Source organism: Salmo salar, chromosome 05, assembly GCF_965601325.2.
Source record: "Salmo salar chromosome 05, fSalSal1, whole genome shotgun sequence".
Taxonomy (NCBI): domain Eukaryota; kingdom Metazoa; phylum Chordata; class Actinopteri; order Salmoniformes; family Salmonidae; genus Salmo; species Salmo salar.
This window is the reverse complement of record NC_138295.1, coordinates 10,085,831-10,107,589: the sequence shown is the minus strand read 5'-3', so window position 1 is coordinate 10,107,589 and position 21,759 is coordinate 10,085,831. Positions and strand designations below refer to the sequence as shown.

At 48.7% G+C, this 21,759-nt stretch overlaps 1 protein-coding gene across 1 annotated transcript in view; it reads left to right on the top strand.

The window, feature by feature from the left end:
• The window catches only part of LOC106592285 (gamma-aminobutyric acid receptor subunit beta-2), a 113,658-nt gene that overhangs the window by 55,102 nt on the left and 36,797 nt on the right, over window positions 1-21,759 (top strand). Inside the window, exon 5 of the mRNA XM_045717878.2 lies at window positions 16,950-17,032. Coding sequence (XP_045573834.1) covers window positions 16,950-17,032 — 83 coding nt within the window. The remainder of the gene's footprint in view (window positions 1-16,949; window positions 17,033-21,759) is intronic.

Below are 21,759 nucleotides of genomic sequence, written 5' to 3'. Positions count from 1 at the left end.
AGTTCCAGCTATAGGAGAAGGGTTTAGAACACCTCCAGTTCCAGCTATAGGAGAAGAGTTTAGAACACCTACAGTTCCAGCTATAGGAGAAGAGTTTAGAACACCTCCAGTTCCAGTTATAGGAGAAGAGTTTAGAACACCTACAGTTCCAGCTATAGGAGAAGAGTTTAGAACACCTCCAGTTCCAGCTATAGAAGAAGAGTTTAGAACACCTCCAGTTCCAGCTATAGGAGAAGAGTTTAGAACACCTACAGTTCCAGCTATAGGAGAAGAGTTTAGAACACCTCCAGTTCCAGCTATAGAAGAAGAGTTTAGAACACCTCCAGTTCCAGCTATAGGAGAAGAGTTTAGAACACCTCCAGTTCCAGTTATAGGAGAAGAGTTTAGAACACCTCCAGTTCCAGTTATAGGAGAAGAGTTTAGAACACCTACAGTTCCAGCTATAGGAGAAGAGTTTAGAACACCTCCAGTTCCAGCTATAGGAGAAGAGTTTAGAACACCTCCAGTTCCAGCTATAGGAGAAGGGTTTAGAACACCTCCAGTTCCAGTTATAGGAGAAGAGTTTAGAACACCTCCAGTTCCAGCTATAGGAGAAGAGTTTAGAACACCTCCAGTTCCAGCTATAGGAGAAGAGTTTAGAACACCTCCAGTTCCAGTTATAGGAGAAGAGTTTAGAACACCTCCAGTTCCAGCTATAGGAGAAGAGTTTAGAACACCTCCAGTTCCAGCTATAGGAGAAGAGTTTAGAACAACTCCAGTTCCAGTTATAGGAGAAGAGTTTAGAACACCTACAGTTCCAGCTATAGGAGAAGAGTTTAGAACACCTCCAGTTCCAGCTATAGGAGAAGAGTTTAGAACACCTCCAGTTCCAGCTATAGGAGAAGAGTTTAGAACACCTCCAGTTCCAGCTATAGGAGAAGAGTTTAGAACACCTCCAGTTCCAGCTATAGGAGAAGAGTTTAAAACACCTCCAGTTCCAGCTATAGGAGAAGAGTTTAGAACACCTCCAGTTCCAGCTATCGGAGAAGAGTTTAGAACACCTACAGTTCCAGTTATAGGAGAAGAGTTTAGAACACCTCCAGTTCCAGCTATAGGAGAAGAGTTTAGAACACCTCCAGTTCCAGTTATAGGAGAAGAGTTTAGAACACCTCCAGTTTCAGTTCCAGTTATACGAGAAGAGTTTAGAACACCTCCAGTTCCAGTTCCAGCTATAGGAGAAGAGTTTAGAACACCTACAGTTCCAGCTATAGGAGAAGAGTTTAGAACACCTCCAGTTCCAGTTATAGGAGAAGAGTTTAGAACACCTCCAGTTCCAGTTATAGGAGAAGAGTTTAGAACACCTCCAGTTCCAGTTCCAGCTATAGGAGAAGAGTTTAGAACACCTCCAGTTCCAGTTATAGGAGAAGAGTTTAGAACACCTCCAGTTCCAGCTATAGGAGAAGAGTTTAGAACACCTCCAGTGCCAGCTATAGGAGAAGAGTTTAGAACACCTCCAGTTCCAGTTATAGGAGAAGAGTTTAGAACACCTCCAGTTCCAGTTATAGGAGAAGAGTTTAGAACACCTCCAGTTCCAGCTATAGGAGAAGAGTTTAGAACACCTCCAGTTCCAGCTATAGGAGAAGAGTTTAGAACACCTCCAGTTCCAGCTATAGGAGTAGAGTTTAGAACACCTCCAGTTCCAGCTATAGGAGAAGAGTTTAGAACACCTCCAGTTCCAGTTATAGGAGAAGAGTTTAGAACACCTCCAGTTTCAGTTCCAGTTATACGAGAAGAGTTTAGAACACCTCCAGTTCCAGTTCCAGCTATAGGAGAAGGGTTTAGAACACCTCCAGTTCCAGTTATAGGAGAAGAGTTTAGAACACCTACAGTTCCAGCTATAGGAGAAGAGTTTAGAACACCTCCAGTTCCAGCTATAGGAGAAGAGTTTAGAACACCTCCAGTTCCAGCTATAGGAGAAGAGTTTAGAACACCTCCAGTTCCAGCTATAGGAGAAGAGTTTAGAACACCTCCAGTTCCAGCTATAGGAGAAGAGTTTAAAACACCTCCAGTTCCAGCTATAGGAGAAGAGTTTAGAACACCTCCAGTTCCAGCTATCGGAGAAGAGTTTAGAACACCTACAGTTCCAGTTATAGGAGAAGAGTTTAGAACACCTCCAGTTCCAGCTATAGGAGTAGAGTTTAGAACACCTCCAGTTCCAGCTATAGGAGAAGAGTTTAGAACACCTCCAGTTCCAGTTATAGGAGAAGAGTTTAGAACACCTCCAGTTTCAGTTCCAGTTATACGAGAAGAGTTTAGAACACCTCCAGTTCCAGTTCCAGCTATAGGAGAAGAGTTTAGAACACCTACAGTTCCAGCTATAGGAGAAGAGTTTAGAACACCTCCAGTTCCAGTTATAGGAGAAGAGTTTAGAACACCTCCAGTTCCAGTTATAGGAGAAGAGTTTAGAACACCTCCAGTTCCAGTTCCAGCTATAGGAGAAGAGTTTAGAACACCTCCAGTTCCAGTTATAGGAGAAGAGTTTAGAACACCTCCAGTTCCAGCTATAGGAGAAGAGTTTAGAACACCTCCAGTGCCAGCTATAGGAGAAGAGTTTAGAACACCTCCAGTTCCAGTTATAGGAGAAGAGTTTAGAACACCTCCAGTTCCAGTTATAGGAGAAGAGTTTAGAACACCTCCAGTTCCAGCTATAGGAGAAGAGTTTAGAACACCTCCAGTTCCAGCTATAGGAGAAGAGTTTAGAACACCTCCAGTTCCAGCTATAGGAGTAGAGTTTAGAACACCTCCAGTTCCAGCTATAGGAGAAGAGTTTAGAACACCTCCAGTTCCAGTTATAGGAGAAGAGTTTAGAACACCTCCAGTTTCAGTTCCAGTTATACGAGAAGAGTTTAGAACACCTCCAGTTCCAGTTCCAGCTATAGGAGAAGAGTTTAGAACACCTCCAGTTCCAGTTATAGGAGAAGAGTTTAGAACACCTCCAGTTCCAGTTATAGGAGAAGAGTTTAGAACACCTCCAGTTCCAGTTATAGGAGAAGAGTTTAGAACACCTCCAGTTCCAGCTATAGGAGAAGAGTTTAGAACACCTCCAGTTCCAGCTATAGGAGAAGAGTTTAGAACACCTCCAGTTCCAGCTATAGGAGTAGAGTTTAGAACACCTCCAGTTCCAGCTATAGGAGAAGAGTTTAGAACACCTCCAGTTCCAGTTATAGGAGAAGAGTTTAGAACACCTCCAGTTTCAGTTCCAGTTATACGAGAAGGGTTTAGAACACCTCCAGTTCCAGTTCCAGCTATAGGAGAAGAGTTTAGAACACCTACAGTTCCAGCTATAGGAGAAGAGTTTAGAACACCTCCAGTTCCAGTTATAGGAGAAGAGTTTAGAACACCTCCAGTTCCATTTATAGGAGAAGAGTTTAGAACACCTCCAGTTCCAGTTCCAGCTATAGGAGAAGAGTTTAGAACACCTCCAGTTCCAGCTATAGGAGAAGAGTTTAGAACACCTCCAGTTCCAGTTATAGGAGAAGAGTTTAGAACACCTCCAGTTCCAGCTATAGGAGAAGAGTTTAGAACACCTCCAGTTCCAGTTATAGGAGAAGAGTTTAGAACACCTCCAGTTCCAGCTATAGGAGAAGAGTTTAGAACACCTCCAGTGCCAGCTATAGGAGACGAGTTTAGAACACCTCCAGTTCCAGTTATAGGAGAAGAGTTTAGAACACCTCCAGTTCCAGTTATAGGAGAAGAGTTTAGAACACCTCCAGTTCCAGCTATAGGAGAAGAGTTTAGATCACCTCCAGTTCCAGCTATAGGAGGAGAGTTTAGAACACCTCCAGTTCCAGCTATAGGAGAAGAGTTTAGAACACCTCCAGTTCCAGTTATAGGAGAAGAGTTTAGAACACCTCCAGTTCCAGTTCCAGCTATAGGAGAAGAGTTTAGAACACCTCCAGTTCCAGCTATAGGAGAAGAGTTTAGAACACCTCCAGTTCCAGCTATAGGAGAAGAGTTTAGAACACCTCCAGTTCCAGCTATAGGAGAAGAGTTTAGAACACCTCCAGTTCCAGTTATAGGAGAAGAGTTTAGAACACCTCCAGTTCCAGCTATAGGAGAAGAGTTTAGAACACCTCCAGTTCCAGCTATAGGAGAAGAGTTTAGAACACCTCCAGTTCCAGCTATAGGAGAAGAGTTTAGAACACCTCCAGTTCCAGTTATAGGAGAAGAGTTTAGAACACCTCCAGTTCCAGTTATAGGAGAAGAGTTTAGATCACCTCCAGTTCCAGTTATAGGAGAAGAGTTTAGAACACCTCCAGTTCCAGCTATAGGAGAAGAGTTTAGAACACCTCCAGTTCCAGCTATAGGAGAAGAGTTTAGAACACCTCCAGTTCCAGTTATAGGAGAAGAGTTTAGAACACCTCCAGTTCCAGCTATAGGAGAAGAGTTTAGAACACCTCCAGTTCCAGCTATAGGAGAAGAGTTTAGAACACCTCCAGTTCTAGCTATAGGAGAAGAGTTTAGAACACCTCCAGTTCCAGCTATAGGAGAAGAGTTTAGAACACCTCCAGTTCCAGTTATAGGAGAAGAGTTTAGAACACCTCCAGTTCCAGCTATAGGAGAAGAGTTTAGAACACCTCCAGTTCCGGCTATAGGAGAAGAGTTTAGAACACCTCCAGTTCCAGCTATAGGAGAAGAGTTTAGAACACCTCCAGTTCTAGCTATAGGAGGAGAGTTTAGAACACCTCCAGTTCCAGCTATAGGAGAAGGGTTTAAAACACCTCCAGTTCCAGCTATAGGAGAAGAGTTTAGAACAGCTCCAGTTCTAGCTATAGGAGAATAGTTTAGAACACCTCCAGTTCCAGTTATAGGAGAAGAGTTTAGAACACCTCCAGTTCCAGCTATAGGAGAAGAGTTTAGAACACCTCCAGTTCCAGTTATAGGAGAAGAGTTTAGAACACCTCCAGTTCCAGTTATAGGAGAAGAGTTTAGAACACCTCCAGTTCCAGTTATAGGAGAAGAGTTTAGATCACCTCCAGTTCCAGTTATAGGAGAAGAGTTTAGAACACCTCCAGTTCCAGCTATAGGAGAAGAGTTTAGAACACCTCCAGTTCCAGCTATAGGAGGAGAGTTTAGAACACCTCCAGTTCCAGCTATAGGAGAAGAGTTTAGAACACCTCCAGTTCCAGTTCCAGCTATAGGAGAAGAGTTTAGAACACCTCCAGTTCCAGCTATAGGAGAAGAGTTTAGAACACCTCCAGTTCCAGCTATAGGAGAAGAGTTTAGAACACCTCCAGTTCCAGCTATAGGAGAAGAGTTTAGAACACCTCCAGTTCCAGTTATAGGAGAAGAGTTTAGAACACCTCCAGTTCCAGCTATAGGAGAAGAGTTTAGAACACCTCCAGTTCCAGCTATAGGAGAAGAGTTTAGAACACCTCCAGTTCCAGCTATAGGAGAAGAGTTTAGAACACCTCCAGTTCCAGCTATAGGAGAAGAGTTTAGAACACCTCCAGTTCCAGCTATAGGAGAAGAGTTTAGAACACCTCCAGTTCCAGTTATAGGAGAAGAGTTTAGAACACCTCCAGTTCCAGCTATAGGAGAAGAGTTTAGAACACCTCCAGTTCCAGCTATAGGAGAAGAGTTTAGAACACCTCCAGTTCCATTTCCAGCTATAGGAGAAGAGTTTAGAACACCTCCAGTTCCAGCTATAGGAGAAGAGTTTAGAACACCTCCAGTTCCAGCTATAGGAGAAGAGTTTAGAACACCTCCAGTTCCAGCTATAGGAGAAGTTCCAGCTATAGGAGAAGAGTTTAGAACACCTCCAGTTCCAGCTATAGGAGAAGAGTTTAGAACACCTCCAGTTCCAGTTATAGGAGAAGAGTTTAGAACACCTCCAGTTCCAGCTATAGGAGAAGAGTTTAGAACACCTCCAGTTCCAGCTATAGGAGAAGAGTTTAGAACACCTCCAGTTCCAGTTATAGGAGAAGAGTTTAGAACACCTCCAGTTCCAGCTATAGGAGAAGAGTTTAGAACACCTCCAGTTCCAGCTATAGGAGAAGAGTTTAGAACACCTCCAGTTCCAGCTATAGGAGAAGAGTTTAGAATACCTCCAGTTCCAGCTATAGGAGAAGAGTTTAGAAGCTCTAGTGCTTCAAGTTTTATCTGCTGGTTCCTAGGCAGCCTCAACTCTCCTCTCCCCTCCCCCCTCCCCTCTTCAACCCCCCTCCTTTCCTCTACTTCTCTTCTCTCCTCTCCTCTGCCCTCCCTTCGCCCCACCGCCTCTCATCTTCTCTCCTCCCCCTCCTTCCCTATCCATTCCCCTCCCCCTCCTTTCCTTTCCTTTCTTCTCCACTCCCCTCCCCTCTCATCGTCTCGTCTCCTCTCCCCTCCACCCCTCCTCTCGTCTTCCCTCCCCTCCTCCCCTCTCATCCTCTCGTCTCCCCTCTCATCCTCTCTTCTCCCCTCCCCTCCTCTCTCCCCTCTCGTCTCCCCCCCTCCCTCCCCTCCTCTCTCCCCTCCCCTCCCCCCTCCGTCTCCCCTCCCCCCTCCCCTCCTCCCCCCTCGTCCGTCTCCCCCCTCCCCGTCCCCTCCGCCCCTCCTCCCGTCTTCCCTCCCCTCCCCTCCTCGTCTTCCCTCCTCTACCCTCCTCGTCTCGTCTTCCCTCCCCTCCCCTCCTCTCCTCCCCTCTCGTCTCCCCTCCTCTACCCTCCTCGTCTTCCCTCCGCTACCCTCCTCATCTCGTCTTCCCTCCTCTACCCTCCTAGTCTTCCCTCCTCTACCCTCCTCATCTCGTCTTCCCTCCCCTCCCCTCCTCGTCTTCCCTCCTCTACCCTCCTCGTCTCGTCTTCCCTCCCCTCCCCTCCTCCCCCCCCCCGTCTTCCCTCCTCTACCCTCCTCATCTCGTCTTCCCTCCTCTACCCTCCTCGTCTTCCCTCCTCTACCCTCCTCATCTCGTCTTCCCTCCCCTCCTCGTCTTCCCTCCTCTACCCTCCTCGTCTCGTCTTCCCTCCCCTCCCCTCCTCTCCTCCCCTCCTCGTCTTCCCTCCTCTACCCTCCTCATCTCGTCTTCCCTCCCCTCCCCTCCTCGTCTTCCCTCCTCTACCCTCCTCGTCTCGTCTTCCCTCCCCTCCCCTCCCCTCCTCTCCTCCTCATCTCGTCTTCCCTCCACTACCCTCCTCGTCTCGTCTTCCCTCCTCTACCCTCCTCGTCTCGTCTTCCCTCCCCTCCTCTCCTCCCCTCTCTTTCTCAACCAGTCTGTTATTTGATGTTAGTAAGTCCAGACACCCAGTCAGCAGGACCAGATGCCAGAATGCTCAGAGCAGTGTGTGTGTGTGTGTGTGTGTGTGTGTGTGTGTGTGTGTGTGTGTGTGTGCGTGTACCTGTAGATGTGCTGTAGAGACGGCTGGTAAGAACAGGCTGGTTAGAACGGGCTGGTTAGAACAGGCTGGTTAGAACAGGGTGGTTAGAACAGGCTGGTTAGAACAGGCTGGTTAGAACGGGCTGGTTAGAACAGGCTGGTAAGAACAGGCTGGTTAGAACAGGCTGGTTAGAACAGGCTGGTTAGAACAGGCTGGTAAGAACAGGCTGGTTAGAACAGGCTGGTTAGAACAGGCTGGTAAGAACAGGCTGGTTAGAACAGGCTGGTAAGAACGGGCTGGTTAGAACGGGCTGGTTAGAACGGGCTGGTTAGAACGGGCTGGTTAGAACGGGCTGGCGGCTGGTAGAACAGGCTGGTTAGAACAGGCTGGTTAGAACAGCAGGGAGGGTGTGTGTGTGTGTGGAGAAGATGGCTAGCCTATGGGAGACAGTCTTCAGTAACACATTGTACTACAGACTAAGACACACAGACATATAGTTGTTACCAGTTATGATACTGGCCACTGCATAGCATATCATTATTTTCAAGATTTCAATGGACATATTAAGAGACACATTTATTCACTGTTGTTTAAAACCATTTGAGAGTCACTGCAATTTTCTCTTAGTGTATTCTAGCTCTTTTTGTGAGAGGACAGGATCTATCCCTGTGCTATGGAGACATACAGCCCTGGTCTTTTGTCAGTAGCAGGAGAGATGGGCTGCCCAGTTCAATAGATATCATGATAGGGAGAGAAGGAGAGATGGATAAAAATAACCTTACTTTTTCCTGTCAATATAGGAACAGAACAGTTTCATTAAAAAAAGTCTCTCTCTCTCTCTCTCTCTCTCTCTCTCTGAGTTGGCATGACAGATGAGAAGGAGAGGTGGATGGAGAGAAAGAGAGTGATGGTAACCTAGCTACAGCATCAACACTCTGTTCCCCCTCCTGGTCACCTAGCAACAGCATCAATACTCTGTTTCCCCTCCTTCTGGTCACCTAGCTACAGCATCAACACTCTGTTCCCCCTCCTTCTGGTCACCTAGCAACAGCATCAATACTCTGTTTCCCCTCCTTCTGGTCACCTAGCAACAGCATCAACACTCTGTTTCCCCTCCTTCTGGTCACCTAGCTACAGAGCTACAGCATCAACACTCTGTTTCCCCTCCTTCTGGTCACCTAGCAACAGCATCAACACTCTGTTCCCCCTCCTTCTGGTCACCTAGCTACAGCATCAATACTCTGTTTCCCCTCCTTCTGGTCACCTAGCAACAGCATCAACACTCTGTTTCCCCTCCTTCTGGTCACCTAGCTACAGCATCAACACTCTGTTTCCCCTCCTTCTGGTCACCTAGCTACAGCATCAACACTCTGTTTCCCCTCCTTCTGGTCACCTAGCTACAGCATCAACACTCTGTTTCCCCTCCTTCTGGTCACCTAGCTACAGAGCTACAGCATCAACACTCTGTTTCCCCTCCTTCTGGTCACCTAGCTACAGCATCAACACTCTGTTTCCCCTCCTTCTGGTCACCTAGCTACAGCATCAACACTCTGTTTCCCCTCCTTCTGGTCACCTAGCTACAGAGCTACAGCATCAATACTCTGTTTCCCCTCCTTCTGGTCACCTAGCAACAGCATCAATACTCTGTTTCCCCTCCTTCTGGTCACCTAGCTACAGAGCTACAGCATCAACACTCTGTTCCCCCTCCTTCTGGTCACCTAGCAACAGCATCAATACTCTGTTTCCCCTCCTTCTGGTCACCTAGCTACAGCATCAACACTCTGTTTCCCCTCCTTCTGGTCACCTAGCAACAGCATCAATACTCTGTTTCCCCTCCTTCTGGTCACCTAGCTACAGAATCAACACTCTGTTCCCCCTCCTTCTGGTCACCTAGCAACAGCATCAATACTCTGTTCCCCCTCCTTCTGGTCACCTAGCAACAGCATCAACACTCTGTTTCCCCTCCTTCTGGTCACCTAGCTACAGAGCTACAGCATCAATACTCTGTTCCCCCTCCTTCTGGTCACCTAGCTACAGAGCTACAGCATCAATACTCTGTTTCCCCTCCTTCTGGTCACCTAGCTACATCATCAACACTCTGTTTCCCCTCCTTCTGGTCACCTAGCTACAGCATCAATACTCTGTTCCCCCTCCTTCTGGTCACCTAGCTACAGAGCTACAGCATCAATACTCTGTTCCCCTCCTTCTGGTCACCTAGCTACAGCATCAACACTCTGTTTCCCCTCCTTCTGGTCACCTAGCTACAGAGCTACAGCATCCTGACAAGTTTTGTTGAAACACTGTAGGCAGTAACACATATGACACGCTGCCAGGTATCTATCACACACACACACACACACACACACACACACACACACACACACACACACACACACACACACACACACACACACACACACACACACACACACACACACACACACACACACACACACAGCAGCGCCATAACTAAAGGATCCTGAAAAACACTGGTTGTTGGTTGGTCCCTCTTTAAACTCAGACAAAAGCTTGTAGACTTCTGCTGTTACTGATGATGTAGGAGCAGCCTATAAATAGCATGTTATTCTTAACCATGCCATCTTGGCCTAATTTTACATGTCCCAGGAGCTTCCTTCCTGATCCTGAGCATAGTGTGATTATTGAGTGGTGAAGTGTTGGATGACTGACTGACACCCTATCTTGTATGTAGTGCACTACTTTTGACCAGAGCTCTATGGTTCTAGTCAAAAGTACTCTGGTTAAAAGCAGTGCACTATGTAGGGAATATGGTGTCATTTAGGATGTACCCAGTGAGTGTGGCAATGTCTAGCTAGCTTACTGGGTGGGTGGGTGGGTGGGAGGCTGAAGGGCTGTGTGGCTGAAGGGCTGTGTGGCTGAAGGGCTGTGTGGCTGAAGGGCTGTGTGGCTGGGTGGCTGAAGGGCTGTGTGGCTGTGTGGCTGAAGGGCTGTGTGGCTGTGTGGCTGTGTGGCTGAAGGGCTGTGTGGCTGTGTGGCTGAAGGGCTGTGTAGCTGGGTGGCTGAAGGGCTGTGTGGCTGTGTGGCTGAAGGGCTGTGTGGCTGTGTGGCTGAAGGGCTGTGTGGCTGAAGGGCTGTGTGGCTGTGTGGCTGAAGGGCTGTGTAGCTGTGTGGCTGTGTGGCTGTAGGGCTGTGTAGCTGGGTGGCTGAAGGGCTGTGTGGCTGTGTGGTTGAAGGGCTGTGTGGCTGTGTGGCTGAAGGGCTGTGTAGCTGGGTGGCTGATGGGCTGTGTAGCTGTGTGGCTGTGTGGCTGTGTGGCTGAAGGGCTGTGTGGCTGTGTGGCTGAAGGGCTGTGTAGCTGTGTGGCTGTGTGGCTGTGTGGCTGTGTGGCTGAAGGGCTGTGTAGCTGTGTGGCTGTGTGGCTGTGTGGCTGAAGGGCTGTGTAGCTGTGTGGCTGAAGGGCTGTGTGGCTGTGTGGCTGAAGGGCTGTGTAGCTGGGTGGCTGAAGGGCTGTGTAGCTGTGTGGCTGTGTGGCTGTGTGGCTGAAGGGCTGTGTAGCTGTGTGGCTGAAGGGCTGTGTGGCTGTGTGGCTGAAGGGCTGTGTAGCTGGGTGGCTGTGTGGCTGTGTAGCTGTGTGGCTGAAGGGCTGTGTGGCTGTGTGGCTGAAGGGCTGTGTAGCTGGGTGGCTGAAGGGCTGTGTGGCTGTGTGGCTGTGTGGCTGTGTGGCTGAAGGGCTGTGTAGCTGTGTGGCTGGGTGGCTGAAGGGCTGTGTAGCTGTGTGGCTGAAGGGCTGTGTAGCTGTGTGGCTGAAGGGCTGTGTGGCTGTGTGGCTGTGTGGCTGAAGGGCTGTGTAGCTGGGTGGCTGAAGGGCTGTGTGGCTGTGTGGCTGTGTGGCTGTGTGGCTGAAGGGCTGTGTAGCTGTGTGGCTGGGTGGCTGAAGGGCTGTGTGGCTGTGTGGCTGAAGGGCTGTGTAGCTGTGTGGCTGGGTGGCTGAAGGGCTGTGTAGCTGTGTGGCTGAAGGGCTGTGTGGCTGCGTGGTTGCGTGGTTGGGTGGCCGAAGGGCTGGGTGGCTGGCTGGGTGTCCGAAGGCCTGGGTGGCTGTGTGGCTAGTGTACCAGGCATAGCATGGTGAGTTAGTGATAGCCACGGCAGGGAGAGAGAGGGGTAAACTAGGACATCCATCCATAGGACTCCTCTGATAATACTCCGGCGCACTTTGGTCCCTTCCTCTCCCTCTCGCTCTGCCTTCCTCCCTGCCTGCCTGCCTGCCTCCCTCCTCCCTCCCTCCCTCCCTCCCTCCCTCCCTCCCTCCCTCCCTCCCTCCCTCCCTCCCTCCCTCCCTGCCTGCCTCATAGCCTCCTCCCTCCCTCCCTCCCTGCCTGCCTGCCTGCCTGCCTGCCTGCCTGCCTGCCTGCCTGCCTGCCTGCCTGCCTCCCTCCCTCCCTGCCTGCCTCCCTCCCTCCCTCCCTGCCTCCCTCCCTCCCTCCCTCCCTCCCTCCCTCCCTCCCTCCCTCCCTCCCTCCCTGCCTGCCTGCCTGCCTGCCTCGCCTGCCTGCCTGCCTGCCTGCCTGCCTGCCTGCCTGCCTCCCTCCCTCCCTCCCTGACTGCCTGCCTGCCTCCCTCCCTCCCTGCCTGCCTGCCTCCCTCCCTCCCTCCCTCCCCCCGCCTGCCTGCCTGCCTGCCTGCCTGCCTGCCTGCCTGCCTGCCTGCCTGCCTGCCTGCCTGCCTGCCTGCCTGCCTCCTTCCCTCCCTCCCTCCCTCCCTGCCTGCCTGCCTGCTAACTGGCTTGTTACATAATAGGGAACAATGGAGGGAGGGAAGGGAGGGAGGCAGGCAGGGAGGGAGGGAGGCAGGGAGAATGTTGAATGTTTCTATGTCTCTGAAAAATTTAATTCCCCGAACTTGTCTTCAGTGAGACCCAAGGGACCTGTTGTTTATGAACTTGTGTAGTTTAATTATGGAACACATGTCCACTCTTCTAGATCAGTTTGTGCTTATGGTGGAAGGGAAAACAATCAATTTAGTTTACAATCAGCTATTTCAGGTCACTAAAAGTATGTACAAAATAAAGTTATTTTACAACCAGTATACAACCTGACCATAACGTCATAAACAACGGCATAATGACAACCAGCATACAACCTGACCATAACGTTATAAACAACGGCATAATGACAACCAGCATACAACCTGACCATAACGTTATAAACAACGGCATAATGACAACCAGTATACAACCTGACCATAACGTCATAAACAACGGCATAATGACAACCAGGGTTGGGGAGTATTATTACATGTAATCCGTTACATGTAAGGGATTACAAAAACGGTAACTGTAATCCGTGATTTCTTCGAGGATTACTTTTAAATTCAGAAAGGACTTTGACACTTCTCTGTTTTCTCAATGCCATTCAAATCAGCATTGAAAAAGGCGTGAGTTTGTTCCACCTGAGCGAGTCTGACCACAAGTCATAGACCACTATGATGACACACCAAATGGGTTTGATGGATCGCGGGAAAAGAGCAGAAATAGGCATTTGTAGGCTACAGTCCAAGCTATGTCTTCCTATGGTGTGACTGCTGTCGGCATCCAAAGATGATCCAACTTGAATAAACGCTTGGAGGTAAAGGATGACAGTAGTGGTGTAGTCTACGGCGATACGGATATCACTTAATATTGGAATCTACATAGCGCTTTGATGTGAATCACACTGCTACTCTCATTTAGCTATTTGCGCCTTGGTTGTAGTGGATGGCTGTTGACAAATCTAAATGTGTATTTGAACCCAATAATGGTTGAATTCAAGATGTTTAAACTGCCTATCAATCATTGTTTTTGAAACCAGTGGACAGCCAGTGAAAACTGCGCTCTTGGATCCCAGCCTATGGAATAAATGTGGGGCTTTTATTGCTCAATCTAATTCATGCTGATAAATAAACCCATAGGCCTAATGGACAGTCAAACTCACACACTTCTGATAGACTTAAAGGGGAAATCTGTAGTTGCTACATCCATTTTTGGATTTATTGAAATGACTGGAATTCTGATAGACTTTGGTTTTTAATGTAAATATATAATTTAATCGTATTATTATATGTAATAGAACGCAATGGGTTAGAAGAAGCCTACATAACCATAACCAATATATGGCCAGCTATGTAAACTTTAACATTGATTTATCCTGCAATAGATGTCGTTCAACTGGTAACATACATTTTTGTCTTCTTCTAATGACTCTTAAGGGGAAAGTAATCTAAAAGTAATGGAATGTAATCAGAATACATACTGAGTTTAGGGTAATCCAAAAGTTACGTTACTGATTACAATTTTGGACAGGTAACTTGTAACTGTAACGGATTACATTTAGAAAGTAACCAACCCAACCCTGATGACAACCAGTATACAACCTGAACATTTGATTTGATCATAACGTCACAAACAACTTCTTAATGACAACCAATATACAACCTAACCATAACGTCACAAACAACGTCATAATGACAACCAGTATACAACCTGAACATAATGTCACAAACAACGTCATAATGACAACCAGTATACAACCTAACCATAACGTCACAAACAACGTCATAATGACAACCAGCATTCAACCTGACCATAACGTCACAAACAACGTCATAATGACAACCAGCATACAACCTGACCATAACGTCACAAACGTCATAATGACAACCAGTATACAACCTGACCATAACGTCGCAAAGAACGTCATAATGACAACCAGTATACAACCTGACCATAATGTCACAAACGTCATAATGACAACCAGTATACAACCTGACCATAACGTCTCAAACAACGTCATAATGACAACCAGTATGCAACCTGACCATAACGTCTTAATGACAACCAGTATAGAACCTGACCATAACGTCTTAATGACAACCAGTATAGAACCTGACCATATTGTCACAAACAACATCAGAATGACAACCAATATACAACCTGACCATAACGTCACAAACAACGTCATAATGACAACCAGTATACAACCTGACCATAACGTCACAAACAACGTCATAATGACAACCAGCATACAACCTGACCATAACGTTATAAACAACATCAGAATGACAAACAGCATACTGTACAACCTGACCATAACGTCACAAACAACGTCATAATGACAACCAGTGTACAACCTGACCATAACGTCACAAACAACGTCATAATGACAACCAGCATACAACCTGACCATAACGTCATAATGACAACCAGTATAGAACCTGACCATAACGTCACAAACAACGTCATAATGACAACCAGTATACAACCTGACCATAACGTCACAAACAACGTCATAATGACAACCAGCATACAACCTGACCATAACGTCATAATGACAACCAGTATAGAACCTGACCATAACGTCACAAACAACGTCATAATGACTTTTTGCCTGTTGGTGAAAAGTCAACGATTCTACAAGTCATTGATCTCTACTCAACCATTGTTCATTTGGAAATGATTACTTTCCAAAGGGTCTTCCTAATCCTATCATATTTGATATCAATCACTATGTTGTTCTTCCACAAAGACTATGAGAGTAGTGTTGTCTATCTATTACTGGACACAATCACCAGCTGCATGTGACACACACACCTCCGCCCTCCATTTAGCAAATCTGACCATAATTCTATCCTCCTGATTCCTGCTTACAAGCAAAACCTAAAGCAAGAAATACCAGTGATTCGCTCAATACGGAAGTGGTCAGATGACGCGGATGCTACACTATAGGACTGTTTTGCTAGCACAGACTGGAATATGTTCCGGGATTCATCCAATGGCATTCAGGAGTTTACCACCTCAGTCATCGGCTTCATCAATAAGTGCATTGACGACGTCGTCCCCACAGTGACCGTACGTACATATCCCAACCAGAAACCATGGATTACAGGCAACATCCGAATCGAGCTAAAGGCTAGAGCTGCCGCTTTCAAGGAGCGGGACACTAATCCGGACGCTTATAAGAAATCCCACTATGCCCTCAGACGAACCATCAAACAAGCAAAGCATCAATACAGGATTAAGATTGAATCCTAATACACCGGCTCTGAAGCTCGTCGGATGTGGCAGGGCTTGAAAACTATTACGGACTACAAAGGGAAACCCAGGCGCGAGCTGCCCAGTGACGTGAGCCTACCAGACGAGCTAAATGCCTTTTATGCTCGGTTCAAGGCAAGCAACACTGAAGCATGCACAAGAGCACCAGCTGTTCTGGATGACTGTGTGATAACGCTCTCGGTAGCCGATGTGAGCTAGACCTTTAAACAGGCCAACATTCACAAAGCCGCGGGGCCAGATGGATTACCAGGACGTGTACTCAAAGCATGCGCGGACCAACTAGCAAGTGTCTTCACCGACATTTTCAACCTATTCCTAACTGAGTCTATAGTACCAGTTTCAAGCAGACCACCATAGTCCTTGTGCATCCCAAGGAAGCGAAGGTAACCTGCCTAAATTATTACCGCCCTGTAGCACTCGCATCGGTAGCCGGGAAGTGGTTTGAAAGGCTGGTCATGGCTCACATCAACAGCATCCTCCTTGATACCCTAAACCCACTCCAATTTGCATACTGCCCCAACAGATTCACAGAGGACGCAATCTCAATCGCACTCCACACTGCCCTTTTCCCACCTGGACAAAAGGAACACCTATGTGAGAATGCTGTTCATTGACTACAGCTCAGTGTTCAACACCATAGTGCCCATGAAGCTCATCACTAAGCTAAGGACCCTGGGACTAAACACCTCCCTCTGCAACTGGATCCTGGTCTTCCTGACGGGCCGCTCCCAGGTGGTAAGGGTAGGCAACAACACGTCTGCCACACTGAACCTCTACACTGGGGCCCCTCAGGTGTGTGTACTTAGTCCCCTCCTGTACTCCCTGTTCACCCACGACTACGTGGCCAAACACGACTCCAACACCATCATTAAGTTTGCTGACGACACAACAGTAGAATGGCTGATCACCGACAACGATGAGACAGCCTATAGGGAGGAGGTCAGAGAACTGGCAGTGTGGTGCCAGGACAATAACCTCTCCCTCAATGTGATCAAGACAAAGGAGCTGATCGTGGACTACAGGAAAAGGCGGGCCAAACAGGCCCCCATTAACATCAACGGGGCTGTAGTGGAGCAGGTCGAGAGTTTCAAGTTCCTTGGTGTCCACATTACCAACAAACTATAATTTTCCAAACACACCAAGACAGTCGTGAAGAGGGCGCGACAAAACCTTTTCCTCCTCAGGAGACTGAAAAGATTTGCCACGGGTCCCCAGATCCTCAAAAAGTTATACAGCTGCACCATCGAGAGCATCCTGACTGGCTGCATCACCGCCTGGTATGGCAACTGCTCATTCCCCCCTCCCCTGTAACTATTCCCCAGGTCGTTGCTGTAAATGGGAATGTGATCTCAGTGAATTTACCTGGCAAAATATGGATTGAAATGTGTTTTCTTTAAAGCTGATATGGAGTCTTCCCTATACCTGAAGTGTAACGTTATATTCCTGTGTGTGTGTGTGTGTGTGTGTGTGTGTGTGTGTGTGTGTGTGTGTGTGTGTGTGTGTGTGTGTGTGTGTGTGTGTGTGTGTGTGTGTGTGTGTGTGTGTAGGATCACAACCACAGCAGCCTGTATGATGGATCTGAGGCGATATCCTCTGGATGAACAGAACTGCACACTGGAGATCGAGAGCTGTGAGTACCACTGTCGCCCATGGCAGCAGAACACCCCCCTCCCGTGAAGACGTCACTCCCAGACCAATCTATATAGAACACTGCTATCATAGAAATAGAATTAGTAGGAGATTCATTTCTTTGACCTTTTTTAAGCATTACCCAACTCGTTGTCATGCCAAACATGTATGGTGAACAGGAAATGAACATGGGACATACTCAAATAGACAGTATAATGTATACATAATGCAACATTGATTGTGCTGTGAAGAGAGACAGAGAGACAGAGAGAGACAGAGAGAGACAGAGACATAGAGAGACATAGAGAGAGACAGAGAGAGACAGTGAGACAGAGAGAGACAGAGACATAGAGAGAGACAGAGACATAGAGAGACATAGAGAGACAGAGAGAGACAGAGAGAGACAGAGAGAGACAGAGACATAGAGAGAGACAGAGACATAGAGAGAGACAGAGACATAGAGAGAGACAGAGACAGAGACAGAGACGGAGACGGAGACGGAGACGGAGAGACGGAGAGACAGAGAGAGACACAGAAACATTCTCATTTCATTAAAACTTCCCCCCCCCCTTAAAATAAAACACCAAAATATATCCTGTACTGCAGTACATGTACCATACTCACCTTGCCCTCTACCCCACGATACAAAACAACACCACATATCACACTAACCAAAACCTCACCATTTCTACCACCGTATTTCCTGAAACATCTTCCCCAGCTATACAAACAGCCCCCCCAACACACCATATCTCCTGAAACATCTTCCCCAGCTATACAGACAGCCCCCCCAACACACCATATCTCCTGAAACATCTTCCCCAGCTATACAGACAGCCCCCCCCAACACACCATATCTCCTGAAACATCTCCCCCAGCTATACAGACAGCCCCCCCAACACACCATATCTCCTGAAACATCTTCCCCAGCTATACAGACAGCCCCCCCAACACACCATATCTCCTGAAACATCTTCCCCAGCTATACAAACAGCCCCCCCCCAACACACCATATCTCCTGAAACATCTTCCCCAGCTATACAGACAGCCCCCCCCCAACACACCATATCTCCTGAAACATCTTCCCCAGCTATACAAACAGCCCCCCCAACACACCATATCTCCTGAAACATCTCCCCCAGCTATACAGACAGCCCCCCCAACACACCATATCTCCTGAAACATCTTCCCCAGCTATACAAACAGCCCCCCCCCAACACACCATATCTCCTGAAACATCTTCCCCAGCTATACAGACAGCCCCCCCCCAACACACCATATCTCCTGAAACATCTTCCCCAGCTATACAGACAGCCCCCCCAACACACCATATCTCCTGAAACATCTCCCCCAGCTATACAGACAGCCCCCCCCCAACACACCATATCTCCTGAAACATCTCCCCCAGCTATACAGACCGCCCCCCCAACACACCATATCTCCTGAAACATCTCCCCCAGCTATACAGACAGCCCCCCCAACACACCATATCTCCTGAAACATCTCCCCCAGCTATACAGACAGCCCCCCCCAACACACCATATCTCCTGAAACATCTCCCCCAGCTATACAGACAGCCCCCCCAACACACCATATCTCCTGAAACATCTTCCCCAGCTATACAGACAACCCCCCCAACACACCATATCTCCTGAAACATCTCCCCCAGCTATACAGACAGCCCCCCAACACACCATATCTCCTGAAACATCTTCCCCAGCTATACAGACAGCCCCCCCAACACACCATATCTCCTGAAACATCTTCCCCAGCTATACAGACAGCCCCCCCCCAACACACCATATCTCCTGAAACATCTCCCCCAGCTATACAGACAGCCCCCCCAACACACCATATCTCCTGAAACATCTCCCCCAGCTATACAGACAGCCCCCCAAAACACCATATCTCCTGAAACATCTCCCCCAGCTATACAGACAGCCCCCCCAACACACCATATCTCCTGAAACATCTCCCCCAGCTATACAGACAGCCCCCCAACACGCCATATCTCCTGAAACATCTCCCCCAGCTATACAGACAGCCCCCCCAACACACCATATCTCCTGAAACATCTCCCCCAGCTATACAGACAGCCCCCCCAACACACCATATCTCCTGAAACATCTCCCCCAGCTATACAGACAGCCCCCCCAACACACCATATCTCCTGAAACATCTTCCCCAGCTATACAGACAGCCCCCCCCCAACACACCATATCTCCTGAAACATCTCCCCCAGCTATCCAGACAGCCCCCCCAACACACCATATCTCCTGAAACATCTCCCCAGCTATACAGACAGCCCCCCCAACACACCATATCTCCTAAAACATCTCCCCCAGCTATACAGACAGCCCCCCCCAACACACCATATCTCCTGAAACATCTTCCCCAGCTATACAGACAGCCCCCCCAACACACCATATCTCCTGAAACATCTCCCCCAGCTATACAGACAGCCCCCCCCCCCAACACACCATATCTCCTGAAACATCTTCCCCAGCTATACAGACAGCCCCCCCAACACACCATATCTCCTGAAACATCTTCCCCAGCTATACAGACAGCCCCCCAACACACCATATCTCCTGAAACATCTTCCCCAGCTATACAGACAGCCCCCCCCAACACACCATATCTCCTGAAACATCTTCCCCAGCTATACAGACAGCCCCCCCCCAACACACCATATCTCCTGAAACATCTCCCCCAGCTATACAGACAGCCCCCCCAACACACCATATCTCCTGAAACATCTCCCCCAGCTATACAGACAGCCCCCCAAAACACCATATCTCCTGAAACATCTCCCCCAGCTATACAGACAGCCCCCCCAACACACCATATCTCCTGAAACATCTCCCCCAGCTATACAGACAGCCCCCCCCAACACACCATATCTCCTGAAACATCTCCCCCAGCTATACAGACAGCCCCCCCCAACACACCATATCTCCTGAAACATCTTCCCCAGCTATACAGACAGCCCCCCCCAACACACCATATCTCCTGAAACATCTCCCCCAGCTATCCAGACAGCCCCCCCAACACACCATATCTCCTGAAACATCTCCCCAGCTATACAGACAGCCCCCCCAACACACCATATCTCCTAAAACATCTCCCCCAGCTATACAGACAGCCCCCCCCAACACACCATATCTCCTGAAACATCTTCCCCAGCTATACAGACAGCCCCCCCAACACACCATATCTCCTGAAACATCTCCCCCAGCTATACAGACAGCCCCCCCAACACACCATATCTCCTGAAACATCTTCCCCAGCTATACAGACAGCCCCCCCAACACACCATATCTCCTGAAACAGCTTCCCCAGCTATACAGACAGCCCCCCCAACACACCATATCTCCTGAAACATCTTCCCCAGCTATACAGACAGCCCCCCCAACACACCATATCTCCTGAAACATCTCCCCCAGCTATACAGACAGCCCCCCCCCAACACACCATATCTCCTGAAACATCTTCCCCAGCTATACAAACATCTCCACACTTTTTATCATTTTATAGAACTCAAATTCCCCCCTAAGGTGCGCAGAGACCATCCCATGAAATAATAGTAAAGGGTCTGTTATCCCCCCACCTTTGACCCTGTTCCTCCTTGTTAGCCAAATAGACAACTTTGCCTGAGCAAACAGGAAATTCAACATACACGTTTGGCCTTCTCCTGTACCCAATTATAAACACCCCAACAGTAAAAACCACCCCAACCTCTCACACAGACATTCCAACAGAGACATTAATGGCATTAACTTGGCGCACACAGAAAACACATGAATCACAGTTTCTCTCATAACGCAGAAAGGACACCCCTGCCCGACTCAACCTGTGCCAGCCAGCTGTTAGTGGCCAGGGCTCCATGTAGAACCCTCCACTGGAGGTCCCCTGACCTCCATCTAAAACCCACCATACTCTCTTCCCCACATACCCCCTGTCACTGATTTGCCTTCACTCCTGTTAGGCTCCTAATGTTCCTCACCTTAATGCAGAGGTTGTAGAGGGCTTTACCTCCCACCCCCTCAAACTCCTCCAGGTTCGGAGTGTTAAAATCTAACAAGTCCTCCCTTGCCAGTCCCCAGTCTCTGCCGTGAGCTGCAGTGGCAGAAACATTGGTGGCCCCTCCCCCTTTGGCCGCTCAAACATCCCCCTTACCGGCTCAGACAGTGCCTCCTGGACCTCCTCCAGGAATCTCTCCAGCAGCCTAAGAGATGTTATTCCTGTTTGTTGTGCCAGGACTTCCTGGGTTTTCCACCCCTCCTCTCCCAGACCCGCTGCCATCAGTTGCCTCTGCAGGGTGGCCGACTGAACCGATCTCAAAGGGATGGCTGGGTTGTGGAAGATAGGCTCCTCCCACACCCACAACCCAGGCTCCACACCCCCTTCTCGTGTGGGCCTTAGCAGCTGCCAGGCCCTCAGCACTGCAGAGTAAACATCTGAGAGACCTGCTGTACTCAGCCTCTCCAGTTTCATGAGGAACAGCTGCCGGTCCAACCCTAATCCGCCAGCTCTCCTCAGCAGCGCGCATGCTGGTTCCCTCCAGCCAACATCAGTATGGTACAGCAGTCTCTGCACCGCCTTTAGTCAGAAAGCAGCCACCAGGCCCTGTCCTCCTTCGTGGACAGTCATGTACAACACTGCCGCCCTCAGCCAGCTGCCAGGCCCTCTATATGACACTTGGGACAGGAGCCACCTATACCTGGC